The 17,305-nt window shown below is 37.3% G+C and overlaps 1 protein-coding gene across 4 annotated transcripts in view; it reads left to right on the top strand.

The window, feature by feature from the left end:
• The window catches only part of MEIKIN (meiotic kinetochore factor), an 81,815-nt gene that overhangs the window by 51,417 nt on the left and 13,093 nt on the right, over window positions 1-17,305 (top strand). For 2 of the 4 annotated variants that reach the window (XM_045488073.1, XM_045488056.1), the window contains 3 exons: window positions 196-360; window positions 2,424-2,504; window positions 10,647-10,766. In XM_045488073.1, the coding sequence (XP_045344029.1) occupies window positions 196-360; window positions 2,424-2,504; window positions 10,647-10,766 (366 nt within the window). Of the gene's footprint in view, window positions 1-195; window positions 361-2,423; window positions 2,505-3,200; window positions 3,536-10,646; window positions 10,767-17,305 lie in introns of those variants that run through there. The other 2 variants (XM_045488081.1, XM_045488065.1) reach the window with 2 other exon arrangements.

Raw genomic sequence — 17,305 nt, 5'->3', positions numbered from 1 at the left:
AATAAGAATAGAATTATATATATAGTATTTATATGATTGATAAATATACCCTATTTTAATTGTAATAATTATTACATTAATATTACAGTAAAATAAGACATCTGAGAAGTGCTACAAATAATTTTACAGTGTATTTCATGATTATGGAATGTATTTCATGATGGAGTATATTTCGTGATTATGAATTTATTTCAGCCTGAAAAAGATCCTGAACATACAGATAAAAATTTTCAAGCAAAGTTAAGTTCTCATCATCTAAAAATCAAGGTTCCATCATCTCACCAGAGATCTGTTATTGAAACCAGTGCAGGTGGACCAGTTACCAGCGTTCTTTTGCCTCAGTCCATGGAATCTGCATTGGTAAGCACTGGTCTTCTTTTAACTAATTCTTGAAAAGCCTGTATCCAGAAAATGTACTTATTGGAAAGATTTAGATATACATAGATTTGTTAACAAATCTAGGAAAAAATGCAGAGAGCTTTATATTTATAGCTTTATATAGGCAGGTTTTTTTTAGTGGATTGATAGTTAACAATTATGTCTCTTGGGACCATGGGGAAGTAGATATTCAGACAGAATTAAGAGTTCATTCAAGTGGCATACTGGAGGGGATAACAGCTGAGAAAGGAATATAGGGAGAAAGCAGTATTGGGCAGGAATAGTCTCAACCCTCATTGCAAGTGTGCCAGAAGCTTTCCCCATAAGGAGGTCTGGAGCAAAGGTTATATCTATTACAGGAGTCTTACATTGGGCTTCTATGCTCAAACGTTGGCTGGGGTTGCCTGAGAAGATGATGGCCTCAACCTGAAAGCTGAAGCTTTCCAGAGACTCCAGAGAAGTTGGGAGGGTTGCGGGGGGGAGGACTGGGGCGCTGTCAGGTAAGTGCACTCTTTGCACTGGAACAGCAGGTTCTCACTTCACGGAGGTCTGAACAGAACACCTCCGTGGCAGCCACAATAATAAATACTAGCTATCATTGAATATCTCCTACTCTGTAGGCACTGTAGGTTCTCTTTACATGTATTATTCGTAACCTTTGCACAGCAATCCCTAGGGGTAGAATAATCCCCATCATTCCCTTTCCCAGATGAAGAAAAATTAAATAGCTAATGAATTCAAGAGCTGACAGTGTACCAGCTAAATATACATAAAATTTTTGATAAAAATTTTCCTAATAAACAATCCCATCTTATGTCTTGAACAAACAGCTATTTTAAGAGATTTTAAGCCAGAAAGGAAAGGAAGAGTGAAAGAAAAAAAGAGAAAATAAAAAAAAAGAAACCTAACACAAATTTGCTTATGATGTTCAAGTTCCAACTCTGAGTTTGTGTTCCAGAGTTGGCTGCATATAATAAACACCTATTCAAAGAGATTTATCAGAGGCACTAGTTGTTTCATGGAATCCAGCAGTTGAAAAGACAGCCGATTGCTAGAAATAAAGTTTTCTGTCTTCTTTTTGAATATTTCTTTCACTCTCTTTTGCAGCTGCCTGTTTGTCTTTGCCTTCCCTGGTTTTTGTCTCTCAGTCTCAAGCTCTGCCTCTCTTCATCCTATCTCTGTCTTGATCTCTCTCCATCTGTTCTTCTCTGTCTCTAATTCTGTTTCTCTGTTAGTTTCTTTCTGTTCATAGTTTGTTGGTCTCTGTCTTCTTCATCCTTCTTCTCTCTCCCTCTCTCTTCTCAATCTTTCTCTTTTTTTCCTTCATCTCTTTTGTCTCCTCATTCTTCCTCCCTTTCCTTCTCCCTTTCCTCCTTTTCCCATTTCCTCCCTCCCCCATCCCTACCTCTCTCTCTTAAACTTTTAGGTCTCTGATCCTGTCTTTCTCTTGCTCTCTCTTTCTTGATTTGTCTACCTGTCTCTCTGTGTGTCTGATTCGTTGCATCTTCAAAAAATAGGAATTGAGCCTTTATTATTTCTCTGACTTTGATACTGCATATATGGAAGTGTCTATATACATTTATATGTATTATTTTAAACCAATTATCCTTATTACACATATTTTTAACAGCTTCAGAAATAACTTAAAATCCCTTTCCATAAAAAGTAAAATAATATACTAGGAATTAAACAAATTCTAAAAGTAAAATACTTTTTTATTAGCAGTAAAAAAGATAATCATAGCACCATTTCCTAGTTGAAAACTTAAATTAGTGTTCCTTCTGAAATTAATAGTGATTTCACGCAAAGTATTCTTGCATAGTTCTTGTCCTACATAGAGTTCTCTTAGGAGTTTCTTGACCTAGCTCAAGCCAGAAGATTTTTTAGTTTCTTGTCTAGTGGTTTAAAATTTAATTAGCACATTAAAATTTTTTTAGTCTGACACATTACGATCTAGTCTACTAATTTGATACTGTGTTTTTACTGTATTAAATTTTTTTCTTTCTTTCTGCTCTTCAATCCCCTATTTCACAAAACATTTATAGAGTACAAATTCTAGTACTCCTGATAAGAAAAGCAGAGACCTCTTAACAAGTACTCCATCTTCGCAAACTGCTGGTTTAGTGGTAAGTATTAGCATTTGGCACTTGTATCTATTTTCTGGTTCCCCCTCCTCCCTATTTTTCTGTTTGTGCCACACCAGGAGAATTTTGTACATATGGAATGATGTCTGTGGTTTTCTGTTCTATAAACATGCTTTTGCTGGAAGTACTCTATATAGTGCTATATGTGGAAGAAAAATTAGATTCTTTTTCATTTTTTTATTGTAGTAAAATATGGTAAGTAAACTTACCATTTTAACTCTTTTTAACTATACAGTTCAAGTACATTCATATTGTTGTAGAACCATCACTTTTTTTTTTCACTCAGAACTTTCTTCTTCTTGCAAAACTGAAACTCCATACATTAAACAATAGCTCTCCATTTCTCCATCCTGTAGTTCCTATCAAACACTATTCTAACTTCTCTCTATGATTTTGACCATTCTAGATACTTCATATAAATGGAATCATATAGTATTTGTCCTTTTGTCACAAATTTCATTTAGCATAATGTCCTCACCAATGTTGTAGCCTGTGTCAGAAATTTTTTCCTTTTTAAAGGATTAATATATTCCATTATATGTATATACCACATTTTGTTTATCCATTCAATTGTCTGTGGACATTTAGGTTGCTTCATCTTTTGGCCAGTGTGAATAATGCTGCTTTGAACATGGGTGTTCACATATCTCTTTGTATCTCTTCTTTCACTTCTTTTAGGTATATACTTCAAAGTGAAATTGCTGGATCATATGGTAATTCTCATTTTTAACTTTTTGAGGAGCTGCCCTACTCTTTTCCATATCAGCTGTACTATTTTACATTCTCCATAAAATGTACGAGCATTCCAACTTCTCTACATCCTTGCCAACACTTACTATTTGTGTGTTTTTCTGTTTTGTTTTGTTTTGTTTACAATTTTCATTTTATTTCTTACTATAAGGTGGGCATTCATGTTTAATCATATCCACAGACTACCTTGATGAACACAAATGTGTTACGTTATCTTTAAATGAATGTCAATACGTTCTAAGGAAAAAAGTTAGTTGCATCATCCTACCACAAAATTGACACAATGACAGATTAACTCTGCTCCAAGATTTTGAATATATTTTTTTTCTTTAGAAACAGAAATACATCTATCTTCAATTATAAAATACATGTTCATTGAAAATATAAATTTCAAGAAAGGCAGAAAAGCATGAAGAATATACATAGTAGTTTTTTATTTTCCAAGACATTTTTTTTCTAGGATGTATTCAAACATAAGTGCAATTGTATTTTTATTTTATTTTTTAAATGAAATTCACATTAGTATACAGTGTAATCTTGGCTTCAGTGATTTATCTCTTACATATGACACCCAGTGCTTATCCCAAAAAGTGCCCTCTTTAATGCCCATCACCCTTTAACCCACCCGTCCCAGCCACCTCCCCTCCAGCAATCCTCAGTTTGTTCTCCATATTTAAGAGTCTCTTATGGTTTGCCTGCCTCTCTGTTTTTATCTTATTTTTCTTTCCCTTCTCCTATGATTATCTGTTATGTTTCTCAGATTCCACATATGAGTGAAATCATGACATTTGTCTTTCTCTGACTGACTTATTTAGCTTAGCATAATACACTCTAGGTCCATCCATTGTGTTGCAAATGACAAGATTATTCTTTTTGATCGCTGAGTAGTATTACATTGTTTATATGTACCACATCTTTATATATATATATATATAGTTTATTGTCAAGTTGGTTTTCATACAACACCCAGTGCTCATCCCAACAGGTGCCCTCCTCAATGCCCATCACCCACTTTCCCTTCTCTCCCACCTCTCATCAACCCTTAGTTCTCAGTATTTGAGTCTCTTATGGTTTGCCTCCTTCCCTCTCTATAGCTTTTTTTTTTCCCCTTCCCTTCCCCCCTGGTCTTCCGTTAAGTTTCTCAGGATCCTTGTATGAGTGAAAACATATGGTATCCGTCTTTCTCCGCCTGACTTGTTTCACTTATCATAATAATCTCTAGTTCCATCCACATTGCTACAAATGGCCAGATTTCATTCTTTCTCATTGCCAAGTAGTATTCCATTGTATGTAGCACATCTTCTTTATCCATTCATCAATTGATGGGCATTTGGGCTCTTCCCATAATTTGGCTATTGTTGATAGCACTGCTATAGACATTAGGGTGCATGTGCCCTTTTGAATCAGCATTTTTTTATCTTTTGGATGAATACCTAGTAGTGCAATTGCTGGATTGTAAGGTAGTTGTATTTTTAATTTTTTGAGGAGCCTCCATACTGTTTTCCACAGTGGCTGGACCAGTTTACATTCCCACCAGCAGTGCAAAAGTGTTCCTCTTTCTCCACATCTCTGCATCGCCAACATCTTTTGTTGCCTGAGTTGTTAATTTTAGCCATTCTGACAGGTATGAAGTGGTATCTCATTGTGGTTTGATTTGTATTTCCCTGATGATGAGTAATGTTGAGCATCTTTTCATGTGTTTGTTAGCCATCTGGATGTCTTCTTTGAAATGTCATTTGCAAATATCTTTTCCCATTCCATTGGTTGCCTTTTAGTTTTGCTGTTTGTTTCCTTCACCATGCAGAAGGTTTTTATCTTGATGAGGTCCCAGTATTTCATTTTTGCTTTTGTTTCCTTTGCCTCCAGAAACATGTCAAGTAAGAAGTTGCCATGGCTGAGGTCAAAGAGGTTGTTGCATGTTTTCTCCTCTAGGATTTTGATGGCTTCCTGTCTTATGTTTAGGTCTTTCATCCATTTGAGTTTTTTTGTGTGTATGGTAGAAGAAGGTGGTCCAGGTTCATTCTTCTGCATGTTGCTGTCCAGTTCTCCTAACACCATTTGCTAGAGACTTTTTTTTCCACTGGATACTCTTTCCTGCTTTTTTCAAAGATTAGTTGGCCACATATTTATGGGTCCATTTTTGGGTTTTCTATTCCATTGATCCATGTGTCTGTTTTTGTGCCAATACCAAACTGTCTTGATGATTACAACTCTGTGTTTTTAAAAAAAAAATTTTAATGTTTTTATTTGTTTTTGAGAGATAGAACATGAGTCGGGGAGGGGCAGAGAGAGAGGGAGACACAGAATCTGAAGCAGGCTCCAGGCTCTGAGCTGTCAGCACAGAGCCTGATGTGGGGCTCAAACTCGTGAAACACGAGAACCTGAGCCAAAGTTGGATACTTAACCAACTGAGCCACCCAGGTGCCCCAGCTGTGTTTTTTAACTAATGGCCATCCTCATGGGTGTAAGATGGTATCTCATTATGGTTTTGATTTCTATTTCCCTAATGGCTAGTGATATTGAGCATCTTTTTATGTGCTTATTTGCCACTTATGTATCTGCTTTTGAGACATGTCTACTCAAGTCAATTGCCCATTTTTTAATCAGCTTATTTATTTATTGTTGAGTTATAGGAGTTTTTTTAATTTTTTATTTGTTTTGAATATTTATTTATTTATTTATTTTCCAATATATGAAGTTTATTGTCAAATTGGTTTCCATACAACACCCAGTGCTCATCCCAAAAGGTGCCCTCCTCAATACCCATCACCCACCCTCTCCTCCTTCCCACCCCCCATCAACCCTCAGTTTGTTCTCAGTTTTTAAGAGTCTCTTATGCTTTGGCTCTCTCTCCCACTCTAACCTCTTTTTTTTTTTTTTCTCCTTCCCCTCCCCCATGGGTTTCTGTTAAGTTTCTCAGGATCCACATAAGAGTGAAACCATATGGTATCTGTCTTTCTCTGTATGGCTTATTTCACTTAGCATAACACTCTCCAGTTCCATCCATGTTGCTACAAAGGGCCATGGTTCATTCTTTCTCATTGCCACGTAGTACTCCATTGTGTATATAAACCACAATTTCTTTATCCATTCATCAGTTGATGGACATTTTGGCTCTTTCCATAATTTGGCTATTGTTGAGAGTGCTGCTATAAACATTGGGGTACAAGTGCCCCTATGCATCAGTACTCCTGTATCCCTTGGGTAGATTCCTAGCAGTGCTATTGCTGGGTCATAGGGTAGGTCTATTTTTAATTTTTTGAGGAACCTCCACACTGTTTTCCAGAGTGGCTGCACCAATTTGCATTCCCACCAACAGTGCAAGAGGGTTCCCGTTTTATAGGAGTTTTTTAAATATATTTGAGATTTTAACTTCTTATAAGATATATAGTTCGCAAATATTTTCTCCCATTCTGTGGGTTACCTTTTCATTCTGTTGACAGTATCCTTTGTTGTACAAAAGCATTCATTTTTTTAAAAATGTTTATCTTTGAGAGAGAGAGAGAGAGAGAGAGAGAGAGTGAGTGTGGGGGAAGGGCAGAGAAAGGGAGACAGAGAATCCAAAGCAGGCTCTCCGCTGACAACAGAGAGGCCCATGTGGGGCTCAAACTCATGAACCATGAGATCATGACCTGAGCTGAATTCGGACACCTAACCGACTGAGCCACACTAGACACCCCAAAAGCTTTAATTTATATGTAGTCCAATTTATATATTTTTTCTTTGCCTGTGCTTTCGGTGTCATAGCCAAGAGTACATTGCACAATTCAATGTCATTAAATTTTCCCCCTCTGTTTTCTTATAAGAGTCTTAGAATTTGGTTCTTACCCAATTAGGGTTCTTCTCATATTCAAGTAAACAACAGGAATACAACTTGCAAGCAGGGCAGAAATGGTGTTCCTCTTTAGTGGGATCAGTTTTCACAGAAGTCCATGAAGCAGTTTATTTAGCAGTTTGGGGACAACTCAGATACAAGAAGATGAGATCTAGTATATTTTGTGATAGCACATAGACATAGCTTCCAGGGTCCCCACAAGAGACATGCCAGATTACAAGTCAGGGAAATTCATGGGCACCTGGGTGGTTCAGTCGGTTAAGTATCTGACTCTGGCTCAGGTCATGATCTCGCAGTTCGTGAGTTCCAGCCCTGCTTCAGGCTCTTTGCTGACAGTTCAGAGCTTGGAGCCTGCTTCAAATTCTTGGAGCCTCTCTCTCTCCCCCTCCTCCCACTCTCACTCTGTCTCTCTTTGTCTCAAAAATAAATAAACATGAAGAGTCAGGGAAATTCAAAGTATGGTGCTTTTCATAGGAGCTATTTACATATAGTATATTTATCATTTATTCATAATTCATTTATAGCCTTTCCTAGTCTGGATACAACTTATCATCATTTTTACCACCAGCAATGTTGACATTGTTACCTTTAACACCCTCCTAGTAGAATAGAGTGTGAGAATTAACCATCGATCAGTTTTTCAAGCTGAGGAAAAGGGTTCTTTATAGGTTTACTTGTTCTGGCTATTTTATATAACTGGAATCATAGAATATGTGGCCTTTTGTAATTGCCTTCTTTCAGTTAACATAATGTTTTCAAAATTCATCCATGTTATAACATGTACTTTCTTCCTTATTTCTGGCTGAATAATATCCCATGGCAAGGATATACCACATTTTGTTTACTAATTTGTCAGTTTGGTAGCATTATGAAAAATAATACTGTAATGAACACTCATGTGCAAGTTTTTGTGTGAATATATGTCTTCAACTGTATTGGGTATATACCTGTAAGAGGAAGTAGAATCGCTGAATCACATAGTAATTGTATGTTTAACACTTTTTTTGTAGTGGGCTTTTTATTTTTTTTTTTACTTTTTATTTTTTTTAATTTAAATTTTAGTTGACATACAGTGCAATATTGGTTTCAAGAATAGAATTCAGTGATTGATCACTTACATATAACACCCAGTGCTTATCACAAGTGCCCTCCTTAGTAACCATCGTCTATCTAGCCCATCTCCTACCCACCTCCCTCCGTGAATCCATAGTTTGTTCTCTGTCATGAAAAGTCTCTTATGGTTTGTTTCCCTCTCTTCTCTCTCACCCCCCTTCCTATATGTTCATCTGTTTTGTTTTTTAGATTCTACATAGGAGTGAAATCATATGGTATTTGTCTTTTTCTGATTGACTTATTTCTCTTAGCATAATACATTCTAGCTCCATCCACATCATTGCAAATGACAAGATTTCATTCTTTTTGATGGTTGAGTAATATTCAATATTCAATATTTGGTAATATATGTACCAAATATTCTTTATCCATTCATCAGTTGATGGACATTTGCACTCTCTGCATGGTTTGGTTATTGTTGATAATACTGATACAAACATCGGGGTGCATGTACCCCTTCAAATCTGTATATTTGTATCCTTTGGGCAAATACCTAATAGTACAATTGCTGGATTGTAGGGTAGTTCTATTTTTTTTTTTTTTTTAATTTTTTTTTTCGACGTTTATTTATTTTTGGGACAGAGAGAGACAGAGCATGAACGGGGGAGGGGCAGAGAGAGAGGGAGACACAGAATCGGAAACAGGCTCCAGGCTCTGAGCCATCAGCCCAGAGCCCGACGCGGGGCTCGAACTCCCGGACCGCGAGATCGTGACCTGGCTGAAGTCGGACGCTTAACCGACTGCGCCACCCAGGCGCCCCAGGGTAGTTCTATTTTTAATTTCTTGAGGAACCTCTGTACTGTTCTTTGGCTGCACCAATTTGCATTCCCACCAGTAGTGCAAAAGGGTTCCCCTTTCTTTTTTTTTTTTTTTTTAAGTGTTCCCCTTTCTTTGCATCCTCACCAATACTTGTTGTTTCTGGTGGTGTTAAATTTAGCCGTTCTGACAGGTGTAAGATGGTATCTCATTGTGGTTTTGATTTGTATTTCCATGATGATGAATGATGTTGACCATCTTTTCATGTGTCTGTTATCCGTCTGGGTGTCTTCTTTGGAAAAATGTCTATTCATGTCTCATGTCCATTTCTTAACTGAGCTGTTTGGTTTTTGGGTGTTGAGTTTGATAAGTTCTTTATAGATTTTGGATATTAACCCTTTCTCAGCTATGTCATTTGCAAATATCTTCTCCCATTCTGTAGGCTGCCTTTTAGTTTTGTTGATTGTTTCCTACACTGTGCAGAAGGTTTTTATCTTGATGAGGTCCCAATAGTTGATGTTTGCTTTTGTTTCCATTGCCTTCAGCAATGTGTCTAGTAAGAAGTTACTGTGACCAAGGCCACAGAGATTGCTGTGTGTGTTTCTCCTCTAGGATTTTAATGGTTTCCTTTCTCACATTTAGGTCTTTGATCCATTTTGAATTGATTTTTCTGTATGGTATAAGAAAGCGGTCCAGTTTCATTCTTCTGCATGCTGCCATCCAGTTTTCCCAACACCATTTGTTGAAAACACTGTCTTTTTACCATCGGATATTCTTTCCTGCTTTGTTGAAGAAGAGTTGACCATATAGTTGTAGGTCCATTTCTAGGTTTTCTACTCTGTTCTACTGATCTATGTCTGTTTTTGTGCCAGTAACATACTGTCTTGATGACTACAGCTTTGTAATATAGCTTGAAATCTAGAATCGTGATGCCTCCAGTTTTGTTTTTCTTTTTCAGGATTGGAGTCTTTTGTGGTTCCATACAAATTTTAGGATTATTTGTTCTAGCTGTCTGAAAAATGCAGGTGGTTATTTGGTAGGGATTTCATTCAATGTGTAGATTGCTTTGGGTACTATAGACATTTTAACAATGTTTGTCCTTCCAGTCCCTGAGCATGGGCTACTTTTCCATTTCCTTGTGTCCTCTTTAATTTCTTTCATAAGTGTTCTATAGTTTTCAGAATATAGATCTTTTACCTCTTTAGTTAGGTTTATTCCTAGGTATCTTATTGTTTTTGATGCAATTGGAAATGGGATTGATTCCTTGAATTCTTTTTCTTCTGCTTTGTTATTGGTGTATAGAAATGCACATTGATTTTATATCCTGTGACTTTGCTGAATTCATGTATTCTAGCAATTTTTTGGTGGAGTATTTAGGGTTTTCTACATAGAGTTGTTGTGGGCTTTTTAAAAACAGCTTTGTTGAGATATAATTCACATTCATACAGTTCACCTATTTAGAGTGTGAAATTCACTGCTTTTTAGTGTATTCACAGGTATGTTCAGTCATCACCACAGTCAATTTTAGAATCTTTTTATCACCTTAGAAAGAAACTCCATATTTTTTCACAAGAAAATGCTTCTAATGAGAGAGTATTTCAACTTTAGGTATATAAAAGTAATTGCTTTTCCAGCGCTTCACTTCTATAAGAGTAATATATTTTTTATAGATTGATTTGTCCTCAGTGCAGAGAGCATCTTTTGAAGAACTATTTCCAAATGTCAGCACTTATGTTAATTCAAATGAAATTTTTCCAGTGTCAAGTTTGCAAGAAAATTCTTCAAATGAGGTTAGTATTCTCAATTTTTCCTTCAATTACTAAAAGAAATTATTACTATCATATTAGGTACTTAGTATATGAGATGCTCTAAGAAATCTGTAGCTCATTTGTGGCTAACATCATCTACATGTGGAGGCAGCTATCAGTTACAATTCTAAATAAAAGATATTAGGCTGCCACAGCCAGAACACTTTGCATTGTCAAGACTTGGGGTTATTAAACAACTAGAGGAAATAGTATTAACCTGCTTTGATCCAAAACACCTATTTCATCTATAACATAAAAACTGTGGTCACCAATTTCATTGTGTTAGGATGAATACACAGAAGTATTATGCTTTATTATAAAAGAACACATAAAAGTCATCAAGCTAAGTGCCATGGGGGTGGGAGTAGAGATAGTGGATAAGCAGAAAAAGAGGGAACTGAAAGTGGGGTATGGGGAGAGAAAGAGCCAGAGAGAAGAAGCATGGGAGCAGACAGACAGAAGGACAGTGTAAGAGAAAGAGGCAGCGAGAAAGAAATAAAAAGGCAAAATTTTAGGGATATGTAGTGGTTTAGTGTAGCCAGATCTTTTCAGTGAGTCCCTGGGGTGAGGATGGGAATCCAGATGGTGGGGAGAAAGCTGGTGATGAGATTCTAAAGGTAAATAAGGGCCAAGATTTCAAAGGGTCTTTAATCCATATTAAACAATTTGGATCTTTTTCCTGAGAGGGGCCAATAATTGTGAACAAGGGATGATATCATATGTCCTTCTGGCTCCAGGGATGGAGAACAGATTATAAAAAGCTGAGACCAGAGGCAGTTAAAGAGATAGTTTCCTGAGAGAGAGAGAGAGAGAGAGAGAGAGAGAGAGAAAGAAAATGTAGTGTAAGAGGCTGAAGGGAAGTAAAAATAAATTGAAATAGGAACTTGGAATGGAAGAAGTAGGGAAACACAAGACTATAGCACATTATATCGAGAGGTCAGGTGAAACGGGAGACTTTTACCTTTTTAAAAAAACATCTTATGGGGCGCCTGGTGGTTCATTTGGTTAAGTGTCCGACTTTTGATTTCAGCTCAGATCATGATCCCAGTGATTGAGCCCTGTGTCAGGCTCCGCACTAAGTATAGAGTCTGCTTAAGATTCTCTCTTTCCATCTGCCCCTCTCCCTCACTTGCATGCTCTCTCTTTAAAATAAAAAAGGCATGCCTGGGCTCGGTTAAGCATCTGACTTTGGCTCAGGTCGTGATCTCATGGTTCATGGGTTCAAGCCCTGTGTTGGGTTCTGTGCTTACAGCTCAGAGTCTGAAGCCTGCTTTAGATTCTGTGTCTCCCTCTCTGTCTGCTCTTCCCCAACTCACGCTCTGTCTCTCTCTCTCAAAAATAAAATAAACATAAAATAAAGTAAAATAAAAATAAAATAAATTTTAAAGCGTCTTTATTGAGGAATAATTGACATTCAATACACTGCACATTATTTAAAGTGTATAATTTGAAAGTTTCCACATATGTATGCAACTGTGAAACCACCACCACAATCAAGATAGTGAAAATATCTATCAACCCAAAAGTTTCCTCCTCCTGTTTACTAATCTTGTCCTTCCTGCCCCTACCCCCCAAGCAACTACTGATCTAGTTATGGTAATTCTAGATTGGTTTACATTTTTCTGGAGTTTGGGGATTACTCAAGTGAGAGATTGGAGAATTTTTGATCTGGCATCTTTTACTTAGCATAATTATTTTGAAATTCATTCATGTTGTTGAGTGCATTGATAGTTTGGCCCTTTTTAGTGATAAGTAGTATTCCATTGTGTGGTATACAGAGGTTTATCCATTCACCCACCACTTAGTATTCCATTGTGTGGTATATAGAGGTTTATCCATTCACTCACGCATTTGGATTGGTTCGCTGCTGGGAACATTCACATACAAGTATTTGTATTGACAAAGATTCTCTTCTTGATCACACTTTAGTTAGGCTTCTCTGAGTCCTCTTCTTAACTAGACCTTGACCTTGGGCTTCTGTGTCCATCCTGAATGTATTTTTAGCAAGAATTTTCTCAGTTTACAGAGAATTTCCCACCCTTGATATCTGATCCCCCTGGCCTGCCTTTGGCACCCTAGCCTATTAGGTCTAATTAGGTTCCTGGACCCATTTTCAAAGTGTGTGTCTGTAATGGGGCTCCCCACACTTCCAACAAGCAATACTCCTCTCAGCAGCTGGGTGTCCTAGAATTCAACTCAGTTCTGACATTTCCCAAAGATATTGGATTCCACAGGTAAAAGGCTTAATTCCACAAGACCACCCTCCACTTCAGATCCCACTTGGAAGCCTAGATTGTTATCTCTGCTTCTCATCAACTGACTTTAAATCAGAGGTTCCCATGACCCCCTCCTTGGATTCTATTAATTTACTGGAGTAGCTCACAGAACTTGGAGAAACATTTTACTTACCGGATTATTGGTTTATTTTGAAAGAGTATAGTTCAGGAATAGCCACATGGAAGAAATGCATAGGGCATTATATGGGGAAAGGGCAAGGAGCTTCCATGCTTTCCTCTAGGGCACCACTGTCCATGAATCTCCATATGTTCATGAACCCAGATACTCTCTGAACCCTGTCCTTTTGGGGTTTTATGGACGCTATGTAACTAAACTAACATGAGTTTATTCCTTGGTAAGTCACATGTAGAAACTATACCAGGTAGAGTTGTCACACAAAGGAAACTTTATTTGCAGCAAATAAGGAGATCATGGGGAATAACTTCCAAAGCCATGACTCCCCAGAAACGGTGAATGGTTTCCTTTTATTTAGGGTTAGGCTGAATATTTAGGTAAAGGAGTTTTGTCATCATATGTGGAGGCAGGCATAAGGTGGTACATGCGACTTAAGGAAACAAGCTTGTACATATATCATATAATTATGTAAATGAGGCTTGTGCTCCTCCTTGGGCAGAGATTTTAGTGTTATAATGAGGTAAAGGTAACTGCCATTCACAGCTTGGGTCATTCCATAGTTCATCTGTACAAGCGTGAATCAGGGGCAGGGTGGTTATGCTCAAACTGATCTGGGTGGTCTGGCCCTAGAAGGTCTTCTTCCAGGCTATGCCCCTTGGTTCTTTGCCTCTGTTAAGAGATAAACGGGAAAGAAGAGCTTCAGGGAAAATGTGGGACAAAGGTTGGTGGGTACAAGGAGGTGAGCAGTAGAGGTCAGGTCTTGGAGTTTAGCTGGTAACAGCTTCATTCTGTAGGTATGGTTGACTAAATCATTGGCCGTTGACAACTGAGTAAACCTCTAGTCCCTCTCCCCTACCTAGGTTATGGGGTGGGCCTAGAAATTCCAACCCTCTAATCCAGGATCGATTCCCCTGGCAAGCAGCCCCCATTCTTAAGTGCATTCTTAAAGTTTCATCGCATTAACAAAAACACTTTTATTGTTGTTATCACTTAGGGAAATACAAAGGTTTTAGGAGCTCTGTGTCAGCAATGGGTGGGGGGGGGGGGGAACCAAATCTATATTTCTTATTAAAAATCACAGTATCACAGAAAATCTTTATGAAAATCTCCTTACCCTTGATGTCTCTTCATAGTAATTTTCCAACTGCTGACTTCCCCCATTCGGCTTGTTAGCTGTAAATCCCTTGCTGTATTTGCTGTATTTGGATTTAAGTCCAGTCTCTCTCCCCTATTGCAATACCCTATTATAATAGTCTTTTTTTTTTTTTTTTAAGTATGGTTGACATACAATGTTACATTAGTTTTAGTTGTGTAACATAGTGAGCCTCACATCTGGCTCCCAGCTCTCAGCAGGGAGCCAGCTTCAGATACTCTGTTCTATTGATCTTTTGTCTAGCTTTGTACAAGTACCACATAGTATTAAATAATGTGGCACTCTAACAATTCTTGAAATTAGGTAGTATTAGCCCTCTAACTTTGTTCTTCTTTTTCAATTGTTTAGGCTATTCTAGGTCCTTTGCATTTCTATATGAATTTTAGAATCAGCTTGTTGTTTTCTACCAAAAGAAAAAAAATCCTGGTGGAATTTTGATTTAGGATTGAATTAATCTACAGATTAATTTGGGCATAATTGACATCATGACGTTATTGAGTCTTCCAACCCAAGAAAAATGTAAAGCTATCCATTTTTTGAGTCTTTAATTTCTCTCTGAAACATTCTGTAGTTTTCACTCTTTGGGTCATTATTCCCACTTGATGTCATCATTTCCCACCTGACGACAGTATTTTATATTCTTGATACTATTGTAAATGGTATTCTTAATTTCAATATCTGACTATTAATGCTAGCATATAAAAATACTTTTTTGTGTGTATATTGATCATCATATTAATCTGTTCGGGTTGCCATAATCAAATACTATAGACTGGGTGGCTTCCACAACAGAAATTTATTTTCTCACAGGGATGGAGCTTGGCAAGTCCAAGACCAAGGTGTTGACCTATTCAGTTCCCCCAAGGGCTTTTTTCTGTCTTGTAAATGTGTACCTTCTTGCTGTGATTTCACTTGGCGTTTTCTCTCTTTGCACAAAGAAAAAAGAGCTCTGGTATTGCTTCCCCTTCTTAAAAGGGCACCAGCACTCTCAGATTAGGACCTCACCCTTATTAATTTAGTTAACTGTTATCACCCTCTCACAGAGCCTATCTCCAAATATAGTCTCATTGGGAGTTAGGGCTTCAACATATGAAATTTCTTTAATTATTTATTTATTTAATATTTTTTAATGTTTATTTATTTGTGTGGGGAGAGAGAGAGATTGCATGTGTATGAGTTGGGGAGGGCCAGGAAGGGAGAGAGAGACTCCCAAGCAGGTTCCATGCTCAGTGTGGAGCTCAATATGGAGCTTGATCTCATGGCTGTGAGATCATGACCTGAGCTGAAGTCAAGAGTCAGGTGTTTAACCGACTGAGCCACCCAGGCACCCCTCACCATATGAATTTTGTGGGAACAGAAACATTCTATTCATAAGTATACTGTAAACTTGCTAAACTTAATTATTAGTTCTAGTAGTCCTCCATACCCCCAAGATTCCATTGGGCCTTGGGCAGTTATATTATCTGTGGAAAAAAAGGTTTACCTCTTCCTTTTTAATCCAGATGCCTTTTTTTTTTCTTGACTAATTTCACTAGCTAGATTTTCCTGTACAATGCTGGGAGAGCAGTGAGGAGAGCAGATATCCTTGCCTTGTTTCTGTACTTTGAGGGAAAATACTCAGTAGTTCACCATTAAATATGATCTTAGCTGTAAGTTTTTCCTATGTTGAGGAAGTTCCCACCTTTTCCTAATGTACTTAAGAGTTTTTGTCAGGAATGGATGCTGGATTTTTGCCAAATGTACTTTTTTTAGTTATTAAGATGATAATAGAATTTTTCTTTTTTAGTTTGTTAATATGATGAGTTGATGATTATGAATTGAGTATAATATATTGATTTTAGAGAGAGACAGAGCGCAAGCAGGGGAGGGGCAGAGAGAGAAGGAGACACAGAATGGAAGGAGGCTCCAGGCTCTGAGCTGTCAGCATAGAGCCTGATGTGGGGCTTGAACCCATGAACTGTGAGATCATGACCCAAGCCAAAGTTGGCTGCTCAACTGACTGAGCCACCCAGGTGCCCCTGGTATATGTTTATTTTTATATATTGATATATTTAATTTGTGAAAATGTTTTTAGAATTTTTCCATCAGTGTTGTTGAGGGTCTTTAGTTTCATTTATTGATTGATTGATTGATTGATTGATGTCTGTGTCTGAGTTTGGCATCAGAGTAATGCTAACCTCATAGAACAAGTTGGAAAGGACTCCTTCATCTTCAGTTTTCTGGAAAAGAACTAGTATTTCTGCCTTCAATGTTTAGTAGCGTTCACTAGTGAAGTCATCTAGACCTGGAGTTCTTTTTTTTTTTTTTAATGAAATAAGCTACCATTAAAAATCTCTTGGTGGCTCAGTTGGTTGAGCATCCGACCTTGGCTTGGGTCATGATCTCATGGTTCCTACATTCCAGCCCCACATCTGGATCTCAGCTCTCAGCCTGGAGCCAGCTTCAGATCCTCTGTCTCCCTCTCTCTTTGCCATGTATGTGCCCACACATGCGTACTCTCTCACTCTTTCTCTCTCTCAAAAATAAACATTAAAAAAAAAATCTCTTTAGGGTTATTCAACTTACCTATTTCTTCTTGAGTGAACTTTGGTAGTTTGTGTATTTCAAGGAATTTGTCTATTTTTTAGAAGTTGTCAAATTTATTGTCAAGTGTTCTTTATAGTGTTCCCTTGTTATCCTTTTAATATGTTGGTATCTGTAGTGATAGAGCCTTTTTCATTCCTGATATTGATAATTTGTGTCTTGTTTTTTTTCTTTCCTCATTAATATGGCTAGAAGTTTGGTTTATTGATTTTTCTCTATTTTTCTATTTTCTATTTTATTGATTTCTCCTCTCATGTTATTTTCTTTTGTCTGCTTACTTTGGATTTGGTTTTCTTTTCTTACTTTTTTAAGGTAGAAGGTGAGGTCATTAATAGGAATCTTTCTTGTTTTCTTTTCTCTTTTTTAAAAATAT

This window comes from Leopardus geoffroyi, chromosome A1 (assembly GCF_018350155.1).
Source record: "Leopardus geoffroyi isolate Oge1 chromosome A1, O.geoffroyi_Oge1_pat1.0, whole genome shotgun sequence".
NCBI lineage: Eukaryota > Metazoa > Chordata > Mammalia > Carnivora > Felidae > Leopardus > Leopardus geoffroyi.
Note: the sequence above shows the minus strand (reverse complement) of the source record. Positions and strands in the feature narration are given on the sequence as shown.